At 44.7% G+C, this 17,519-nt stretch overlaps 1 protein-coding gene across 3 annotated transcripts in view; it reads right to left on the bottom strand.

Moving 5' to 3' along the window:
- The window catches only part of CRYBG3 (crystallin beta-gamma domain containing 3), an 89,740-nt gene that overhangs the window by 1,573 nt on the left and 70,648 nt on the right, over positions 1–17,519 (bottom strand). For 2 of the 3 annotated variants that reach the window (XM_062624009.1, XM_062624008.1), the window contains exons 16-21: positions 16,420–16,529; positions 15,772–15,898; positions 7,741–7,880; positions 4,519–4,642; positions 1,478–1,636; positions 733–892 (exon numbers count right to left, since the gene is read on the bottom strand). In XM_062624009.1, coding sequence (XP_062479993.1) covers positions 733–892; positions 1,478–1,636; positions 4,519–4,642; positions 7,741–7,880; positions 15,772–15,898; positions 16,420–16,529 — 820 coding nt within the window. Of the gene's footprint in view, positions 1–732; positions 893–1,477; positions 1,637–4,518; positions 4,643–7,740; positions 7,881–15,771; positions 15,899–16,419; positions 16,530–17,519 lie in introns of those variants that run through there. The other variant, XR_009965853.1, reaches the window with a different exon arrangement.

Genomic DNA, 17,519 nt, shown 5'->3' with positions numbered 1-17,519 from the left:
AATTAGCACCCCTACAGACATTTTGCTTTCAGCAGATACCGAGCCCCTGCTATGTGGATTTTCAAGGCACATACTGCTCTACAAGGAATACACAGATTCACAAGTAGACGCGTAGTGATTTGGTGTAGCACACCCGTTTCAACCACAAACTTAGAGGTCCTTAAAATAAGATTTCTCCCCTTTGAATTCACGTAGCATAGAAATGACACTGATTTTTTTTATCATTATACCATACATAGCAATTGACTAAAAGAAACAAGTTCTGAAGAGCTATTAAGCAGGATCACGCAACCCCAGCATTCAACACTGTGTTGTGCTGTAACCGAGGCAGCACAGCTCGCAGATACTGGAAGAGCTGCCACCACTATCACCTGATTGCATTTAATGACTCTGTAGGAGCTATTTATGAATTAGTGATGGTGGTTAAACTCCTGTGGTTGCTTTTCCTTCACCATTTTGTCTTCTGTCACCTGCATTTCTTCCCATGCGCGCTACTGATCTCCCTCAAGCAGAACAGTCAATGTGATCAAAATAAACCTCTGGGATCTAAAGAGTAAAGTTCCCCCCTGCCCTGTTGTTTCTTGTCCAATTGTCATACAACTGGACATAAACCTAACAGGAACAACAGGATTAAGTATTTAACCTTAAGTGCAAAAAGAGCTGAAATACAGCAATTAACAACAATCACAAAATGCTCTTGGAAGTTTAGTTATATATTTGTTCTTTGAATACCTTTAATGTCAAGCACCAGTTGCTCGCTGAGGTATGAACTGATGGTTCCATCCTCATTGAGTCTCCACCTTTGCCGGTCCTTCCCGTGTTCCGCCCAGAGCGCCACTTTGGCCCCGGGTACGTCTCTGCCCCCAATGACATCCAGGCAGGCGTTGTTAGCCTAAGACACGAGAAGAGAAATGAAACCCAGGACCAAAGCCTTGTGTTTATGTCTGACTTGTTTCTGTTTGAGGCACTGAGCACACTGCAGTGATCCTCTTGCAGCTGGTACCAAGCCTGGCAAGCAAGCTAGGAACCGATCATTCAGCATCTGACCAGCAGCTTGGTCAAAGGGGGTGGGCTTTGTTAACTCAGGTCTTGCTTATGTTAAATCATCAGCTTTTTATATTAATAACAGACTAGAAAGAGCAGCATCAATACAAAATCATTACTTTCTACACATAGTACTCTCTTAACTCTTCAGAGGTAATAAACTTGCAACTTTAGACAAAAAACAGGTTTCTGCTTCCAGGAACACCAGTGCCCTTAGATGTGAAAAGCAGCCCAATTTGCCAAAGCAGACAGATCACTTCTGCCTCTGCATAGCAGGAGGATGTAGGTTATAAGAGTTTTGGTCTAAGACACGTGGGAGAGGCCAAAAGCTATCCTGTTACGTGTTAATGCTAGCCTAGGGCAAAAGCAAGAAGCGAAGGTGAAAAGTACCACCAGTGATACAAGCCGCCCACTTCAGCATCTGGAGACTCACCTTGGATTTGAAGAGTCCACGACAGTAGTGCCAGATCTGGGTGTTCTTGCCATTGTATGGGGATGCACACACCGATGTTGCTCTTACATCAGCCAGGCTCCCAGCCACTGTCAGGTATTTGCCTTGGGCTCGGTTCTTCACTCTGAGGTACACTGCTGGCTGAAATAGAATCACAGAATAGTTAGGCTTGGAAAGGACCTTAAGATCAAGTTCCAACCCTCCTGCCATGGCCAGGGACACCTCACACCAAACCTTGTCACCCAAGGCCTCATCCAACCTGGTCTTGAACACTGCCAGGGATGGAGCATTCACAACCTCCCTGGGCAGCCCATTCCAGTGCCTCACCACCCTAATAGGAAAGAATTTCTTCCTTATATCCAATCTAAACTTCCCCTGTTTAAGTTTTAACCCATTACCCCTTGTCCTGTCACTACAGTCCCTAAATTAAGAGTCCCTCCCCAGCATCCCTATAGCCCCCCTTCAGATACTGGAAGGCTGCTATGAGGTCTGCACTCAGCCTTCTCTTCTCCAGGCTGAACAGCCCCAACTTTCTCAGCCTGTCTTCATACGGGAGGTGCTCCAGTCCCCTGATCATCCTCGTGGCCTCCTCTGGACTTGTTCCAACAGTTCCATGTCCTTTTTATGTTGAGGACACCAAACTGCACACAATACTCCAAGTGAGGTCTCACAAGAGCAGAGCAGAGGGGCAGGATCACCTCCTTCGACCTGCTGGTCACGCTCCTTTTGATGCAGCCCAGGATACGGTTGCTTTCTGGGCTGTGAGCACACACTGAAGCTGGCTCATGTTCGTTTTCTCATCGACCAACAGCCCCAAGTCCTTCTCTGCAGGGCTGCTCTGAATCTCTTCTCTGCCCAACCTGTAGCTGTGCCTGGGATTGCTTCAACCCAGCTGTAGGACCTTGCACTTGGCTTGGTTAAACTTCATGAGCTTGGCATCAGCCCGCCTCACAAGTGTGTAGGTAGGTAGTTGTAACACAGGGATTAAGGATGTTGATGTGAGATTGGTTCCCCTCCATCTTACACCAGTTCTAAAGTTTGTAATTTCCAGTTTCAGGAAGTATTTTTCTTGTTGGAAACAAATGCGCATGGTAAAGCAGCAGTCAATGCTCTTCACATGCAGGCAGACAGACAGCTGTAAGCAGCAATAGCAGATAAGCTGTTTTAAAACAATGTATGTCTACAAAACTAATTCCTGCAGCATGTAAATATCTAGTTCAGCACATTTCACTCATTCCAAGGCCAGTAAATGGGCTGTACTCCACAAGCTTTCTGTTCTCAGGCCACAAAACTGAGTCACATATCCAACAACTTCCACCCCTGCTAACTGCAATACACAGCAGAGGGTTACACCATTGCTTTTGAACACGCACAGAAAACGGTGCTGCGCTGGCATCCCTGTCTACTTGTTTTACTCAAACAATGACATTTTGTAGGGTTCAAGCTTCTGCTCTGTTACTCACTGATTTTGGCACAAAGAACAGCGAGTTATAAAGGACAGCTCTGCTGGAACCCCAGCTTAAGCATAGTTTTCCTCTGGGAGTTTTGAATCTCCCTTTTTTCCATATTCAAACAAACCTTAAGGTACAGACAATAAAGCCTCTCTTCCACCAAGCACCCATAAACTGATGTGTATTACTATAGTACATTCTGCATAAGGAAGGCAACGTATTACAAAGTCACTGAGCAAAACTTGTCTCATTTTGGATGAGTTTCAGATGTTCTGCTTTTTCTTGCACTACCTCTTGACTTGGCCAGTTTTGTAATATGAAATGGAGATGGAAGGGAGAATAAAGCAGTGCAGGTTTGCAGTATCCCCCCAGTCTCAAAACACCACACACCCACAGAAGCGCCAGGCACTGGCAGCTGACTGCACAAACTCAAACCAAAACCAAGTCAAAGCAATGATCACAGAAACCCAGCAAAGTGGCTGAAGCAGGCTGGGTAACTGCTGCAGTGTAAAAAAGGATGCTATCAAATACAAAAGCTCTTCAGACTGCTGGCTGAAGAGAGGATTCTGGTTTTAAGATCGGTATGGATTTATTTGTTATTTGCCAAAATGACATCCTTCTCTAAGTTATCACTTCCAAAGAATTCCAGGGAGCCATCAGCCTCTTGGACTAAAACCTCCTTGCAGGGAGGGCGGGAGGTAATGAATAACGCATAACTAGTGCTCATGACTGCTATTTCTCTTCACTGCAATGTTTCCCAGTTGAATCTTGTGTTTAAAAATAAAGCAGAATTTGTCACTAAGCGGAGACAAGTTGCCTGTGAGAAACAGAGCAGAAACAAACTTTCCCAGTGGAGCGACTGCTCACATTCCCTGCCGTGCTTCCCTGTCCTTTTCCTACCCACCTGGACGCTGTCCTCCCACAGCTGCGTGCGGGACGCACACCAACACTTGCTTTGACTGGTCTGGATGCACCCTGAGACATCTTGGCTAAGCCAAGGGGCAGAATTGTACCTGCTCTTCCTTCAGTGAGGGGCTTTTATCTCAAGTCTTGCTTCTCCACCCATCTTTCCCAAAGCTCCTGAGCACTGGGTGGTTTTGAGACCCAAATCTCTGAATGAGACTGAAACTGGCATTGCTTGGGGTGAGGCAGAGAGGGAAATCCTGGTGGGAAAGCGTAAGCTTTGCTTCTTCTGGAAATCCAGGCTACAGCACAATAAAATTGCTTCCATTTATGTTCATTATGAATCAAGCCAATGCAAAATTGGTTCTCATTATATGGCAGAAACAAAAATAGAGCAGCTACAGAACATGCTAATGAGCTATTCAGGAAAAACAAAGCTTGGCTCCAAAGGAACCAGGAATTATTTCCCTTTTGGAGCCTAATATAGATCTCTAACTGCCACTAGAGGGATTTTCTGCTTCACTTATCTTCCAGTAGGTGCTTTGGGCTGTCATCATTTGACCTGATTTACGGAGTACAATGCACCCCATTATACTTAGTTGTAGCGCTGACACTTGTGCGCTAACCCCCTCCCAAAACCAGAACTGTTCTCATGTAGTCCTACAGTACCTGCTTCACAGGACGGAGGGAGCCAATCACTTTCCAGCCACTGTGTTCATTCCAGTTTGAAATCTCACTGGGCTCCAGCAGAATCTGCTTTCCTAAGAAATTACATCCCTCGTACGCAATCCACCTGGACACAGGAACAGACATTGAAGACTACACGTTAGCCACAGCAGAACTGAACTGCAGCTTGGGTTCATGAAAGCAGGCAAACCTCCCCGCAGCAGTGCTCCTATCAAACCTCTGTTGCCAAACGCCATCCATTTCAGTGATATAACCATTTTCAGTCTAAATTAAGACCTGGTTTCTGTCTGTGTGAAACTTGCAAACTCCACTCCCCCCAATTTTTCCCCACAAATAAAACAACCTCTGCATTAACCTAGATACAACTAATGGAGGTTTCACTGGGATGCATTTGGAATCCAGAAAGCCACATACCACAATGCACTACTTTCATCTTTGCCTGGTGGTGCGTCTCAGTTTGAGAGGGTCTTGTGTGATGTTTTTTTTGCTATAAATAAAGCTTTTTATAGCTATTTCTATAGCTGTTGTCTGAAAACTCACATAAAATACTCCAAAACCTACACAATGCTCCAACAGACTTTCCTGTAGTGAATACATCTGAGCCATGGACATAGCTGAACCCTTTAACACAGAGTTAAAGCACAAGCAAATACAGCTCTCTTGTTATCCAGGCATCTGCTCAGTTAGTACTGTGTAGCTGCTTACAAAGGCAGCCTCTGGATCACAGATTGGTTTTGTTTGTATCAATAGGACACTGTTGTGCAGGCAGTAAATCCTAAATACCTGACCCATTAACTCATCCAAACATAAGGAAAACACTGCTTTCCCCACATTACCTGTTTTACAGGTCAGCTGCCAAGCACACGAGGGATGGCTGCACTCTAAGCATCCACAGTGCTCACAGCACCTGTAATTTACCTTTTCCCATTGCTAATGTGGAGAAACTGCCAGCCAGCCCTGCTCAGGACTCCAGGGAGGCTGAACCTGCCAGCTGTGAACTGCCTCATAAAGAGCCTGTATCACTGTCTCTTCAAATTAAGCCCCATACCTCCTGCCTACCAAGTATTCAGAGCAGCCTGACCACCACTGTGTGCTCCTTCTAATGCATTCCCAACTTTCTTTCTTGCCAATTGTCAAGTCAATGAGAATTCACTGTTCATGTTCTTGGACCGCCTCATCTGAAATGCAGTTTCAAAGCTGACATACGTAGAAAACAGTACAGAAACTGTTACAGTAATAACCACGTGAAGCCAGGTTGGGCTTCAGGCATTCAGTGACACAGACAAAGCTCATCTCGGCTCTGATGTTGATCAGCAGCCTCCCCTGTGCCATCTTTCCCACACCTTGGAGTACATCAGCCCCTAGCCCCCTTTGCAGTCACAGTCCAGGCTTGGGCTGTTCCTCACTGAGGAGGTCAAGAAGGATCCTCAAACCTAGGCCTGGCAGCAAGATGCCAATACAGGTATATTTACTTAAACCTTTGTCATTTGTCTAAAGCTGACAGTGGGCTCTGGAGCAAGGAGCCAAACCCCCTCTAAATCCACCTTCCTGAACACTTTATCACAGATAAGGCAAACAAACCCCATAGAGACGTTCCACAGACCTCCCACGATCATCTGTCACCCTCAGCCTTGAGGCTACCTAGCTGCAATGAGGGACGGGGACAGGCTGGGGAGCTCTGTTGCCTACAGAGAGAGCTTCAAAAGCCCAGCCGTTCTGCCCCTGACCTTTCCCAGAGCCAGGGAAGCACCTAACCTGGCTTGGATACTCAGGACCAAAGAGAAAGATGGACAAAGGGCTGAACTGTTGAGCTCTCAGTTCTTTTCTCCTGTGTGGTACCAAAGCCATCACCCTTCCTTTACAGCCAACTTCATGGGCAACGGGAAAGGGCAGAGAGCAGAGAAAGCTCATGAAGAGACATTCCCCAAGAGGACACACTTCAGGCTGTCAGACCTCCAACAAAGGCATGAGCATTTACATGTTCCCACTAGAAGTAAGTCAGGTATTCTTCCAGGAGAAAGCTCTTCCTTCTCCAAAGAAGCACAGACCAAGGGTGATGTGTGTATGCTGCCCTCAGCCTCAGACAGCAGCTGCTTGCTACTGTCACCTGGGGCACCTCAAGACAACAGCAGCAGCAGATGATCCCTCAGCTCCCTGTATTTCCAGCAAGGGCTCAGAGGAGAGCTCAGCAGTGTTATCACAGGTATTCCTAGAAGGATTTTGACTTCTAAATGGTAACAGACTAGGTGCATTTGAAAAACTCACCATAAGAATCGCAGAGATACACCTAAGCCATGAACAGTCTATACTAATTATATGCCCAAGTAGTTCAAATTCTGCATGGTTTAGTGTCATCCCACAAGATCTCTCAAGAAAATTACAGCCTTGTCTATGTAGGAAAGGTGGGGAAAAGGTTAAATAAACAGGAAATGTGTCACATAGGAAGAACACCAGTGACAGGATGAGATTCTGCAAGTTATTTGTTGCTGCTGAGGGTGTGGAGGCTGAAAACCTGGCCCAGACAGAGTACTTGGGAGCTTCTCCAAAAGGTGAAAGGGAGAAACGTGGAAGAGGTTAGAAGGTCACTTCTGCAGATATAAAATGGTTTTCACAGAAGGTCCTGGGTGTGTCTTGACACTCATGGAGGGGGTTAGACTAATGACAGAGCAAACTACTGTTCCAGCCGTCACATCCACCCTGAGCTTCTCTCACAAGCTCTTTGGCAGCCAATGAGCATGGCAAGCTGTACTGAACCACTGCAGTGCTTCAAGTTAAATCACTGCAGTGCTTCAAGTTAAATCACTGCAGTTTATAGCTGGTGTTTTACAGCCAGTTAATAATGGCACTCATAGTTTACTCCACCTGTCTTTGTAAGTCAGCAATCAAAACTTACTTCTGGTTCCTGACTTGAAGAACAGGCTCCATTGTTCCTTACCATATAGGGATAAAAGGACATATAGGGATAAAAGGATGATTCTTCCAGAGGGAAATATACCCTCTGTCCAGTTTTTGTTCGTTTTTGAGTCCTGATACAAAAAGCAGGTCTAACATTCAACCACATTTTAGGATTTTACATTGTCATAAAATAGAAGTTAGAATGTAAAACACACCCTATGAAAAAAAGGCAGTAATCAGGAGAAAATGCATGTTCAGTTATTATCAGCCATAGTGCAAAACTGACGAAAATGTTTCTTCCATACTTACAATCCACTTCTCACCCACACAGACTGAGTGTAAAAATGAAGGTCCTCGTTCAAAACAGAATTGACTGGTTCACTGAAGTGCAGCTCTCTGCCCTTGCAGCACTCCAGAGCAAACAGACTGATGGAGGGCTCAGCAAAAACCTGGGAGGGAAGAAAGAAGAAAAGCAAAGTTTAACTAGGAATAGTCTAACTTCAGTTGTTAAGTGTGTGATGCATGCACATGTGCCCACTTCAGCTTAACTTCCACGTGCTTCGGGGTTGGATCGCGCTCCCTCAGCAGTAACGTAAGGAAAAGGGAAATGCACGTCCACTAACAAAGCACACGGAGCTGAAACACCGGATTTACGGTTGTCTTAGTCAGCAAGGTGCCCCACTGACACAGGCCAGACACAGGGAGTCACTTCCAAGATGCAGAGAGGCCTCTGTTCGCATCTGAAAAATCTCTTTTTGATCTGGTTTGTATCACGAGGGCCTTGGTTCCTTCTCCTAACTCCGTTTTCTTACTGATGGAACACGTTACAGCAGTAGTCTTCAGGGCGATCTGTGGATTGCATCTGAAGTAGTAAGGCAAATCACAAGTCTATTGTCTATGGACTTCAATTAGCAGTGGTTCAGTGAAAAGTCTTAGGGATCTACAGATTGAAAAAGGTTAAAAACATCAGAACTAAGAAGTTCTCCATGTCTTTTTAGAGACATTCCCATTTTAATCTTGAAGAAGATTAAAATTTAACCTTGAAGAAGCAGTGTAATCATTAACCCCTTCAAGCTCATGCAGAACTGAAAAGTTTTTCACTCAATGTCCTTCTCCACTCTTGAGAGACTGCCTATGAAACCAAATAAAAAAGATCAGTTTGCACAAACATGTGGTGCAGCTGAAAGATGAGCAGAAGAGCACAAAGGGAACAGACTGAAATACATAAAGTCTGTGCTTTAGTACAAGGAACACTTGTACAGTTTTCCAGCATTGTTAACCTAAAACTGTAAGGGAAGTATCGTGACCAAAATCATAAGCACTGTAATTTATATCCTGATGCAGCTGGTAAAGGAAGAGGGAACAGGTCTGAGTAACTGCTTCAATCAGCAACCCCTTCCCAAGGAAGCCACTTTGTTCTCTGGAGGTGTTACCCTGGGACAGCGAGCCCAGGCAAAACGCAGGGTTTCTTCTTTAGTGAAGCCATGGCCTCAGGTGGGACAAATGAAACAAAATCCTGAATTAAAGCTGACACAGGCACTGCATAATGAAGAGAACTTCACTTTCATGCTTGAAGAGGCACATGTGTTGTAGTGCAGTGTCCCTGAAGAGCTCAGGGGTGACTCAGGACTTACCAATTTACTGGCACCCACTCAGTGCACTTGGTATGCACGCGGTTGTTCAAATCCTGCCTCAGAGAAACTGCTTTCCTCTGCCAACCAGTGCAGGGACAATGCAAGCCATGCGACACTGCATGGACAGGGAGTTTGCTGACACATTTAAAAGCAGGGCCTGGGATCATCCACCCAGAAAGCCCACTGCGCTCCTAAAAAACTAATGGCACAATACAGAAGGAGGCTGAAACCCATAATGTGTTTGTGTTTGTATGTCAGTTCTTCTCACCTACCTTCTGCTGGATGAGGTGACTCTAAAGGTTTGCTCTGAAATGAGTCTAAAGGTCTCACTTACAAGACCTAGTGCAGGCTGCTTTGCTCAGGAAGACAGTATCATCCACAAACAAGTCTGCAAATGCCTGCTCCCTTGGCACTGGGTTTCACTTGAGTGGAGACCAGAAGCCACGTCCAGAACAGGTCCAATTTTCACAAGTGCATTAGCAGCCATGGGAAACACCATTTGACACCCTTGTTGCTACAAGCTGTTCCCAAAACCTAAAACTCATATTGCTGTTGCAATACTCAATATGTTAAGAGACAAGGGATGCCACAGAAGATGAACAAGTCATCTGATCCAGCACATCCATTTGTACACCAAGAATAAGAACAGCAAATTGCTGGAGTCAGTTAAAGTGACTTTAGCTCTTCTGTGCTGGAGGCTGTTTGAACTTACTAGATCTGAGAAAGCCCCATCTGGTCGCTAAGGCTCCCAGCCTGTTAGTACACAGCAGACATTGCACCTATGACACACACACACAACCCATCACCAGGACACAGACCACCTTTCCAGTGGGACCACAGGACTCCACTGACCTTGGCATGGATGTGAAGCACAGAACAAATAAAACATGCTGCTGCCTCAAGTGCTGAAGTTCTTGTATTTCCATAACCGAACACAGAGCAACGAGCTGATTACTCACTTTATATATACCGTTTTACACCAACAGCTGGCAGCAGAGACTTGGCCTGGCTTTCTTCTCCGATTCTGTTTTCATAGCTCCATGGAAACCACGAACAGCAAACCCCAAGGTTCTGAGGCTATGCAGTTACATTTACTACAGAGGATCTTGCTCCCACCCTTCCTCCTATCCTGACAGGCCAAGGAGGAACAGTGCAACTAGGCAGAGAATACAACAGCTGCTTTAGGTGGACCCCAGTCCCCAGTTTTGGAAGGTGAGCTGAAGACATCTACATTTACCCACAACTGGCAAGTCATTCCCATGTCTGGGTCAGGATTACCTTTGCTTCCTTCTGTAGTTATTTCAAGGAAAAACACTAGAAATGCCATCCTTTGGGGAAAGCTTGCCAATTGCAACAACGACAGGGCACTGAAGAACTACTTTACCTGATCTTTGTGCATTGAGGAACTCTCTTGCTTAAACCAGCACCAATTAAGTTTCAATAGGTTTTGCTTGCCCTGGTTTTGAATGCTAGTGTCCAGGGAGAAGCTTGAAGAGATTTACTACATTCAAGAGGCCAGTGATTAAGGAAGGCTGTATTTACATAGCACTTCAAGACATAAGCAGCCTTGTAAACTGTTAAACACAGTGATACTCCTTACTTAGCAGGTGTGGTAGTCTATGGCTCATGCAGCATGCCATGCAATGAAAGTGGCACAGCTTGATTCTTTTCCTCCCCACCGTGTGATTTCAGAGGCTGAAAAGCAAGCCAAGGAAATCAATGTATTAAAAATCTCTTGCACAGCTCAACTCAGCTCAAACTTCCCCCCCCAAAGGCTTCTACCTTTTTTAAACAGAGAAGCCAGGCACCGCTGATGTTTCACAAGTCAGAATAGAATTTCATGTTTTGCCACTTCAGAAACAGATGCAATGCAAGCCTCAAGTGTTTGATATTAAACAAAGATCAGTGCAAGGGGAGCGTCCTTCAAATGCCTTTTGTTTGCAGTACCAGGCTTAAGTGCTTGACCCATGGCAAAGCAATAGCAAACAGACACAAAGCAGCTCACCCAGAGGTGCCAGAGTTGAGAACCAAGTGCATGGGTGAATTTGCACACAGGCTTCTAATAAAAACAAGTAAAGTTTTAGCTATGGATAACATCAGGGTCATTTCTCATTATGAAGTTTGTGCAAATTATTACTGAACAAGCTCTTTTGAGAAGGACTCACCTCAAAACATATTGCTCCTCATACCTTTTTTTGCAAGCTTAGATTTTGCAGACTTTGAAGGGAAAGCCTAATAAAGCCAAAGAAAGAAATCCATGGGGCCACACTATGGCATGACTGTAAACCAACCATTGCAAGGGTTATCATAGAATCAACTAGGTTGGAAAAGATCTTTAAAGATCATTAAGTCCAACCCTTACCCCAGTACAGCCAAGACCACCACTGAACCGTGCCACTGAGGGCCTCATAGACACGGGTTTTGAACACTCCCAGGGATGGTGACTCCACACTGCCCTGGGCAGCCTGTTCCAATGCCTGAGCACCCTCGATGAAGAATTTTTCCCAATAACCAGTCTAAATCTCCCCTGGCACAGCTTGAGGCCATTTCTTGTCCTATCTCTTGTGCCTTGGGAGCAGAGCCCAGCCCCTCCTGGCTCCATCCTCCTGTCAGGCAGTTGTAGAAAATTATAAGGTCCCCACTAAGCCTTCTCTTCTCCAGACTAACCCCTCCCCCCCAGGTCCCTCAGCTGCTCCCCATCACACTTGTGTTCCAGACCCTTCACTAGCTTTGTTGCCCTTTTCTAGACCCACTCCAGCACCTCAATGTCTCTCTTGCAGCGAGGGGCCCAGAACTGAACACAGGATTCAAGATGCAGCCTCACCAGTGCCCAGTACAGGGGTATTATTACTTCCCCAGTCTGGCTAGTCACACTTCGCATCCCTGCTGCTCTGCAAACAGCATTTGCCAGAGCCTTAATTGGAGGAGCCTCCACAGCTGTGTTACACCATCCCTGCAAAAACCTTTAGTCTTGGCTAACTCGTCATTTACAACTGCCTTTACTGAAGCTGCACTCGCCTGGCTACTCCCTTCAGTGTGGGAAGGATGCCTGGCTGAGGAAGAGGAACACGGTGCTGGATGACAGGAACACCCACAGTCCAGTCCCAGCTCCACAGAATGACTCATTGACTGGCCCTGGGAAACACGGATTCAATTTTGTATCTGATTTCATTACTTGCCTCACAGGAATGCTGGGGAGATTAGTCAACACCTGTATTTAACTAAGAAAAGATAATCAGTGCAGAAATACACAAACTATCACAGCAAAAATAAGGACTGCCTCAAAAGAAGATAAAGAAAACAAACAAAAAGGAATTAAAGCCAAAGGCGTTGTGCAACCTACAACCCAGATCTCATTTTTGTTTTTAGAAACTGTAAGACATAACTTCAGGCCTAAAGTTAGACAACATTATAGAAGGAAAAGTAATTGCTCACTGCAACAGCCCTGGATGCTCTCGTCCACATAAGTCACACCAAGCATTACAGGGAGTTTGGCAAAACAACATCACTGAGAAAAGGCAGCACTAGAGCTGAACTCCCCTTTGAAAGAACATCCTGTAAGGGTTTCTATCCCAAAAGATTAACCTCTTCAAGCAACAAACACTGGACAACAGCCCCCATAAGCAACCCTGGCCCTCTGAGTGGCGCAGTTGCCTTTACCTGTTCTCTTGCCACCAGGTGAGCGGCCCACACTTTCCCTTCCACGAATCCATGGCCACACAGATGTTAAGTCCTTGCTGATGCAGGCAAGGAAACCTGCACCTCTGCAGAAAATGCAGCAACCCTTAACCTGTGCTTTGTTTTTGCCTGCCTGCAGAATTGTTATTAACAGTAAGAAGCAGCTTATGTTTGTTCCAGTGTTCCTCCTACCACTACTAAATACGTGTGTAGCCACCTAATGTTAAGTGGGCTTCCAAAGCATGTCACTACCTGTTCATGTAAGGACAGACATTCCTGTAACAGACACTTTTTAGCATATTTTCCACACAAAATTGTATATGAATAAGACTGTTTTTTTCAGAAGCATTCCCCTTTTCACAAGGGAAGGTGCCTTGTAACACAATGCTATTCAATATGCAATCTCGATTAATACATGGATATTATAACACTATTTTCCCTCACAGAACACCAAAACCAAAGGACATGATTTTCGCATTATCAAGTTACAAATATGCTTTGTTTCTTCTTTGTATCCTCTGATTAACCTACAGCTTTTCCTGAACACTCCCAGAAGGAGAAAATAGTCCATTTCTGAGCGAACTGGACCAGGAGGGGCAAAAATACAGGTAAGGCCTACTAGAGATTTAGCTGAAGTATTATACACCTCAGAGAATAAGCCAAGATAGGAAAGAGGTTCCTAGGAATAAGGGAACACCTTTCCCACTCTCCTTACAAACCTGCCAAACTCTGCCAAAAGAAGCACACCCATGCCATGGAGTACTACAAGTATGTACCAAATTCTCATTCCAAAATGCAGAGCCCGGAAATCCTGTGGCAGCTGAAAACATCCCAAAAGCCCCTCAAAACTGTAACAGATTTGAAGTGAAAACTCAGAAAGTTACACTGAAGGTACTGCTGCATGCAATAGCAAAAAAAAAAGAAAGCTGGATGTTCCTTTTAGTTCCTGGAACAGAAAGGACATCTTGATTCAGAGTAAGATGCAGCACTCGGTGTGGCCAAGCTGCACATCCCACACGTATCAGTGGCCTGTGATGACTGCTCCGTTTCACAGCTACTCTGGAGTCAGTCCCACACAAATCATCTTGCATATACCCTGAAGAGGCCCAGAGTTGGGACTTCACTCAGCTGTACAGTATCAGTATAACACATCCTTAGTTATCACTACAATCTGGCAAATTAGGAAGGGAATACCCAGATTCCCCGTCCCTATTTCCTCCAACAGATTTGTTCTCCCATCCCAAAGGACTGGCTGAAACAATCTACTTCTTAAAGATACAGCTGGACCACACCTACACCAATCAACAGACTTGGACTGTCTTCAAAGGCTGGTAATGAGCAAGCCTTATGAGTCCTTTGTACTGCTAAAAGCGTATTTTGTTTCCCCTCTGCCAGTGCCGCACACGGGCCTCTACTTGTAGCCAGCATCTGGGAAGCAGAAACCTCACACACTGAAGCAATACATGGCTCCCCCCCCCAGCGTTAGAGTCCTTCCAACAGTCACAGTAAATACATCTCACTTAAAGGAAAGCAGGAGACAATGCACATTCAGGGCTTGGTGTCAGGGTTAAACATTCTTCCTCTCACACATAAGCTATTGAGATACACACCTTGGGTCTGAGCTTGGGCTGGTATTTAAAACTCAATAATGAACCCAATGTCACAACTGAATTCAATAAAGCTGTACAACAATTCCACTTGGGAATACGTCTGCTGTTCTCTTGAATGAGCTAACAAAAATATCTTGTAATAAGAAGGGCTCTGTTCCAAGAACAGTGCACTGTGGACAATGCACAGAATTAACTATGGCTGTTTCTGACCACTGACGAAACTTAGGGCTGCGTGCTTAACATCACGTCTGTACTACACAAGGCCTCTGAGTGCTATCCTGGGCTATCAGCACACACAGTGTGTTAGGAGCTGATGAGGGCATTGCTATTTGTGAGACAGGTGTGATTCAATAGCATTTTATGCAGTTGAGTACCTTGGTTTTGTAAAATACAAGGGCTATTTGAAGAGAACTGAACTATGAGGTGCAAGGCATTTACAAAGTACAGGAAGATGTGTGTAAGCTTCCCACACTTGGCCTGCCAAACACCCTTCTCCCAGGGCTTGGCCTTTGGGAAATCAAGGGCTGCCAGTAGCTTCTTACTACGCCAAAATGCATAGTAACTTCCCTGTGAGGTGACAGGCTGGGGGATTAGTGAGACACACCACTTCATGTCAAAACTTCCCTCTGATTTAACAGAGTCAAAAAGCCTAACATGAAAAGGAGATCTTTAATCTGAAAACCAGGCTCTCAGTAGGTGGGAAGCTATAGCTCGACTGAAGTCACCGTATCTATGTAACCTAGAGAGACCAGCTCTCAAAGCCCATGGCTTTTAGTGTTTGGCTTTGTTGTTGTGATGAATTGACTACAAGCTCCATTCCCCATCCCATTGTGTCAATGATGTAAGAGAAGGTAGAGAAAACTGGGAGCAAAGTTAAGCCTGGGAAGAAGGGAGGGGTGGAAGGAAGGTGTTTTTAAGATTCCATTTTATTTCTCATTACTCTGCTCTGATCTGATTCGTAATAAATGAATTTCTCACCAAGTCAAGTCTGGTTTGCCCATGATGGTAACCAGTGAGTGATCTCTCCCTGTCCCTATCTCAGCCCATGAGCCTTTCATTGTATTTTCTCTCTCCTGTCCAGCTGAGAAGGGGTAGTGATAGAACGGCTTTGGTGGGCACCTGGCATCCAGCCAGAGTCAACTGACCGCAAGAGCAGTCAGGAAAATGCCAACCAATGCAACTTGGACAAAAGAGAGCAACTCTGAGCCTAGAACACCCAAAAGTATGTCCCTACAAGTGACCACGTACATGCATACATGCAGCCTGGCTTCTTCCCAGCCCCCAAAAAAGTAAGCCAAGAAACCAAACTTCACTCTATTCCCTGAGTGAGAGTTTGTTTAGCACAAGCACTTGCTTCAGACATCTGACTACGAAAAGAGTTCCAAAAGGTTATTTTTTTTTTGCTATAAAGTCCTTACATATTGAATAGGCTTGAGGGATTTGATTGTAGCAGTCGGGCAGCCACAGGAACTGAGGTCAACGTAGAGGCCTTCTTCCAGCACACAGTGATTGTCAGTGGTTTCCCCTTGGTAATACAGGAGCCAACTGCAAGAATAATGTAACACAAGAGATTAGTTGCCCCAGCTGCTTATGAAGTTTCTTTCAAGATTTAATGTTTGCTAAGGAAATAAGGAATAAAAAAAATGTTTGTTCTTGTTAAGCTTAAAAGTAACGTGACTTGAAAGGCTATAGGACAAAGCAACCACAATAGGAAAAAAATCAGATCATGTGGTACAGAAATCTCAGTTCCAGAGTCAAACGACGCAAGTGGAATGCAGACACTTCTTCTGCACCAAGTTTTCAAAATCTGGAATAAATTCTAACTGGAGTAAAAACAAGAATTACAGTAACTGTGCAAACTTCCCACAGGGAAAGGAAAACGCGCACTCCCCAAAGCAATGAGAGGACAACAGTTACCGAGATGTACTGCAAGACAAAGGGTCTAATACATGATGGAATACGATGCGCATGTGTTATGCACTTACAGCTGTCTGAAACATAGTAATGGTTTAAAAAAATCCAGTTTTCCTATTACTTAAAATGGTGGCATGTAAAACAAGACTTACCATCCCCGAAGAACCTTAAAAGAACATGGTATGAATGATGTAAAATCAGAAACTTCTGCTGTGAAATCTATACATGCTCCTTGGAAATGTGTATTACTGAAAGCTTTGAGCTACAAGAACAAAACAAAACAAAACCAATGACTAGAAGGAAAACAAATGCATTATCATTAATGTAAACAGAGATAGCTGTGCTCTTAAAGAATCAATCATAGACTAGTTTGGATTGGAAGGGATCATCTAAGTCCAACCCCCCTGCAATGAGCAGGGACAATGAGAAGTACCCATTCAACTCACAAAGATACAATAAATAGAATGAATTCTCATTAGAGGCATCTTCTATGTTTCTACAGCTGCTTTATTTTGAGAAAGATAGTGTTTTACGATCTCTGGGTCCAGTACAGGATGCTTCCCAGTGATACTAAGGCAGCCGGTATCAAGCATAAGTTCAACTGCAGCAGGTGAGGGCCCAGAGAAAAAGAAGTCTAGGACTGAATGATGTTATGTTTCATCCAAAGTACCCCTGAACCGCAGTGCAGTTAACTCTTGCTACAGCTCAACAATCTAGTGTTCAGAACAGGATGGGGAAGTGTTGGTCAAAAGATAAAGGGCTACTGTTGACAAAGTGCCTTGAAATCTTCTGTGACTGCAGTGATCACAGATAGCTTCTCATTTAAGACTAGCAGGAGAATTTCTGCAGGAACTGGGCACAGCCTTCTAGATGCACTATGGACTTCAAAAGTTAAGCTAAGCTGCTTTTACACGTTGCAGCGAAGAACTTCAAGCCACACTGAACCATACCCTGCTGGTAAGATGTGATCAATGCAGCCTGAAACAGCAACAAGATTGAAAGCATTGCAGTAAAAGAATAAAGGGAAAAAGGGAGAAAAAAATAGAATGATATAACTTATGATCTATTGCAAAGTTGCCTAGAACTCTGTACCCTTGGGCTGCCACTGTGTAACTGAAGTGAATTTCACTTTAAAGCCTGAAAGAAAGGCTGGGAAAAGAATTAAAACTTTAACTGGATCAAAAGAACAGCTCATAGTCTGTAATGGACGGAAAAACACGATGGCTGTTGCAAGAGCTACTTCCCCCTTCAT

This window comes from Pezoporus occidentalis, unplaced genomic scaffold (genome assembly GCF_034315485.1).
Source record: "Pezoporus occidentalis ecotype Australia unplaced genomic scaffold, CSIRO_AGI_Poc_V1 ctg26, whole genome shotgun sequence".
NCBI classification, from domain to species: domain Eukaryota; kingdom Metazoa; phylum Chordata; class Aves; order Psittaciformes; family Psittacidae; genus Pezoporus; species Pezoporus occidentalis.
This window is presented reverse-complemented; position numbering and strand designations above follow the sequence as displayed.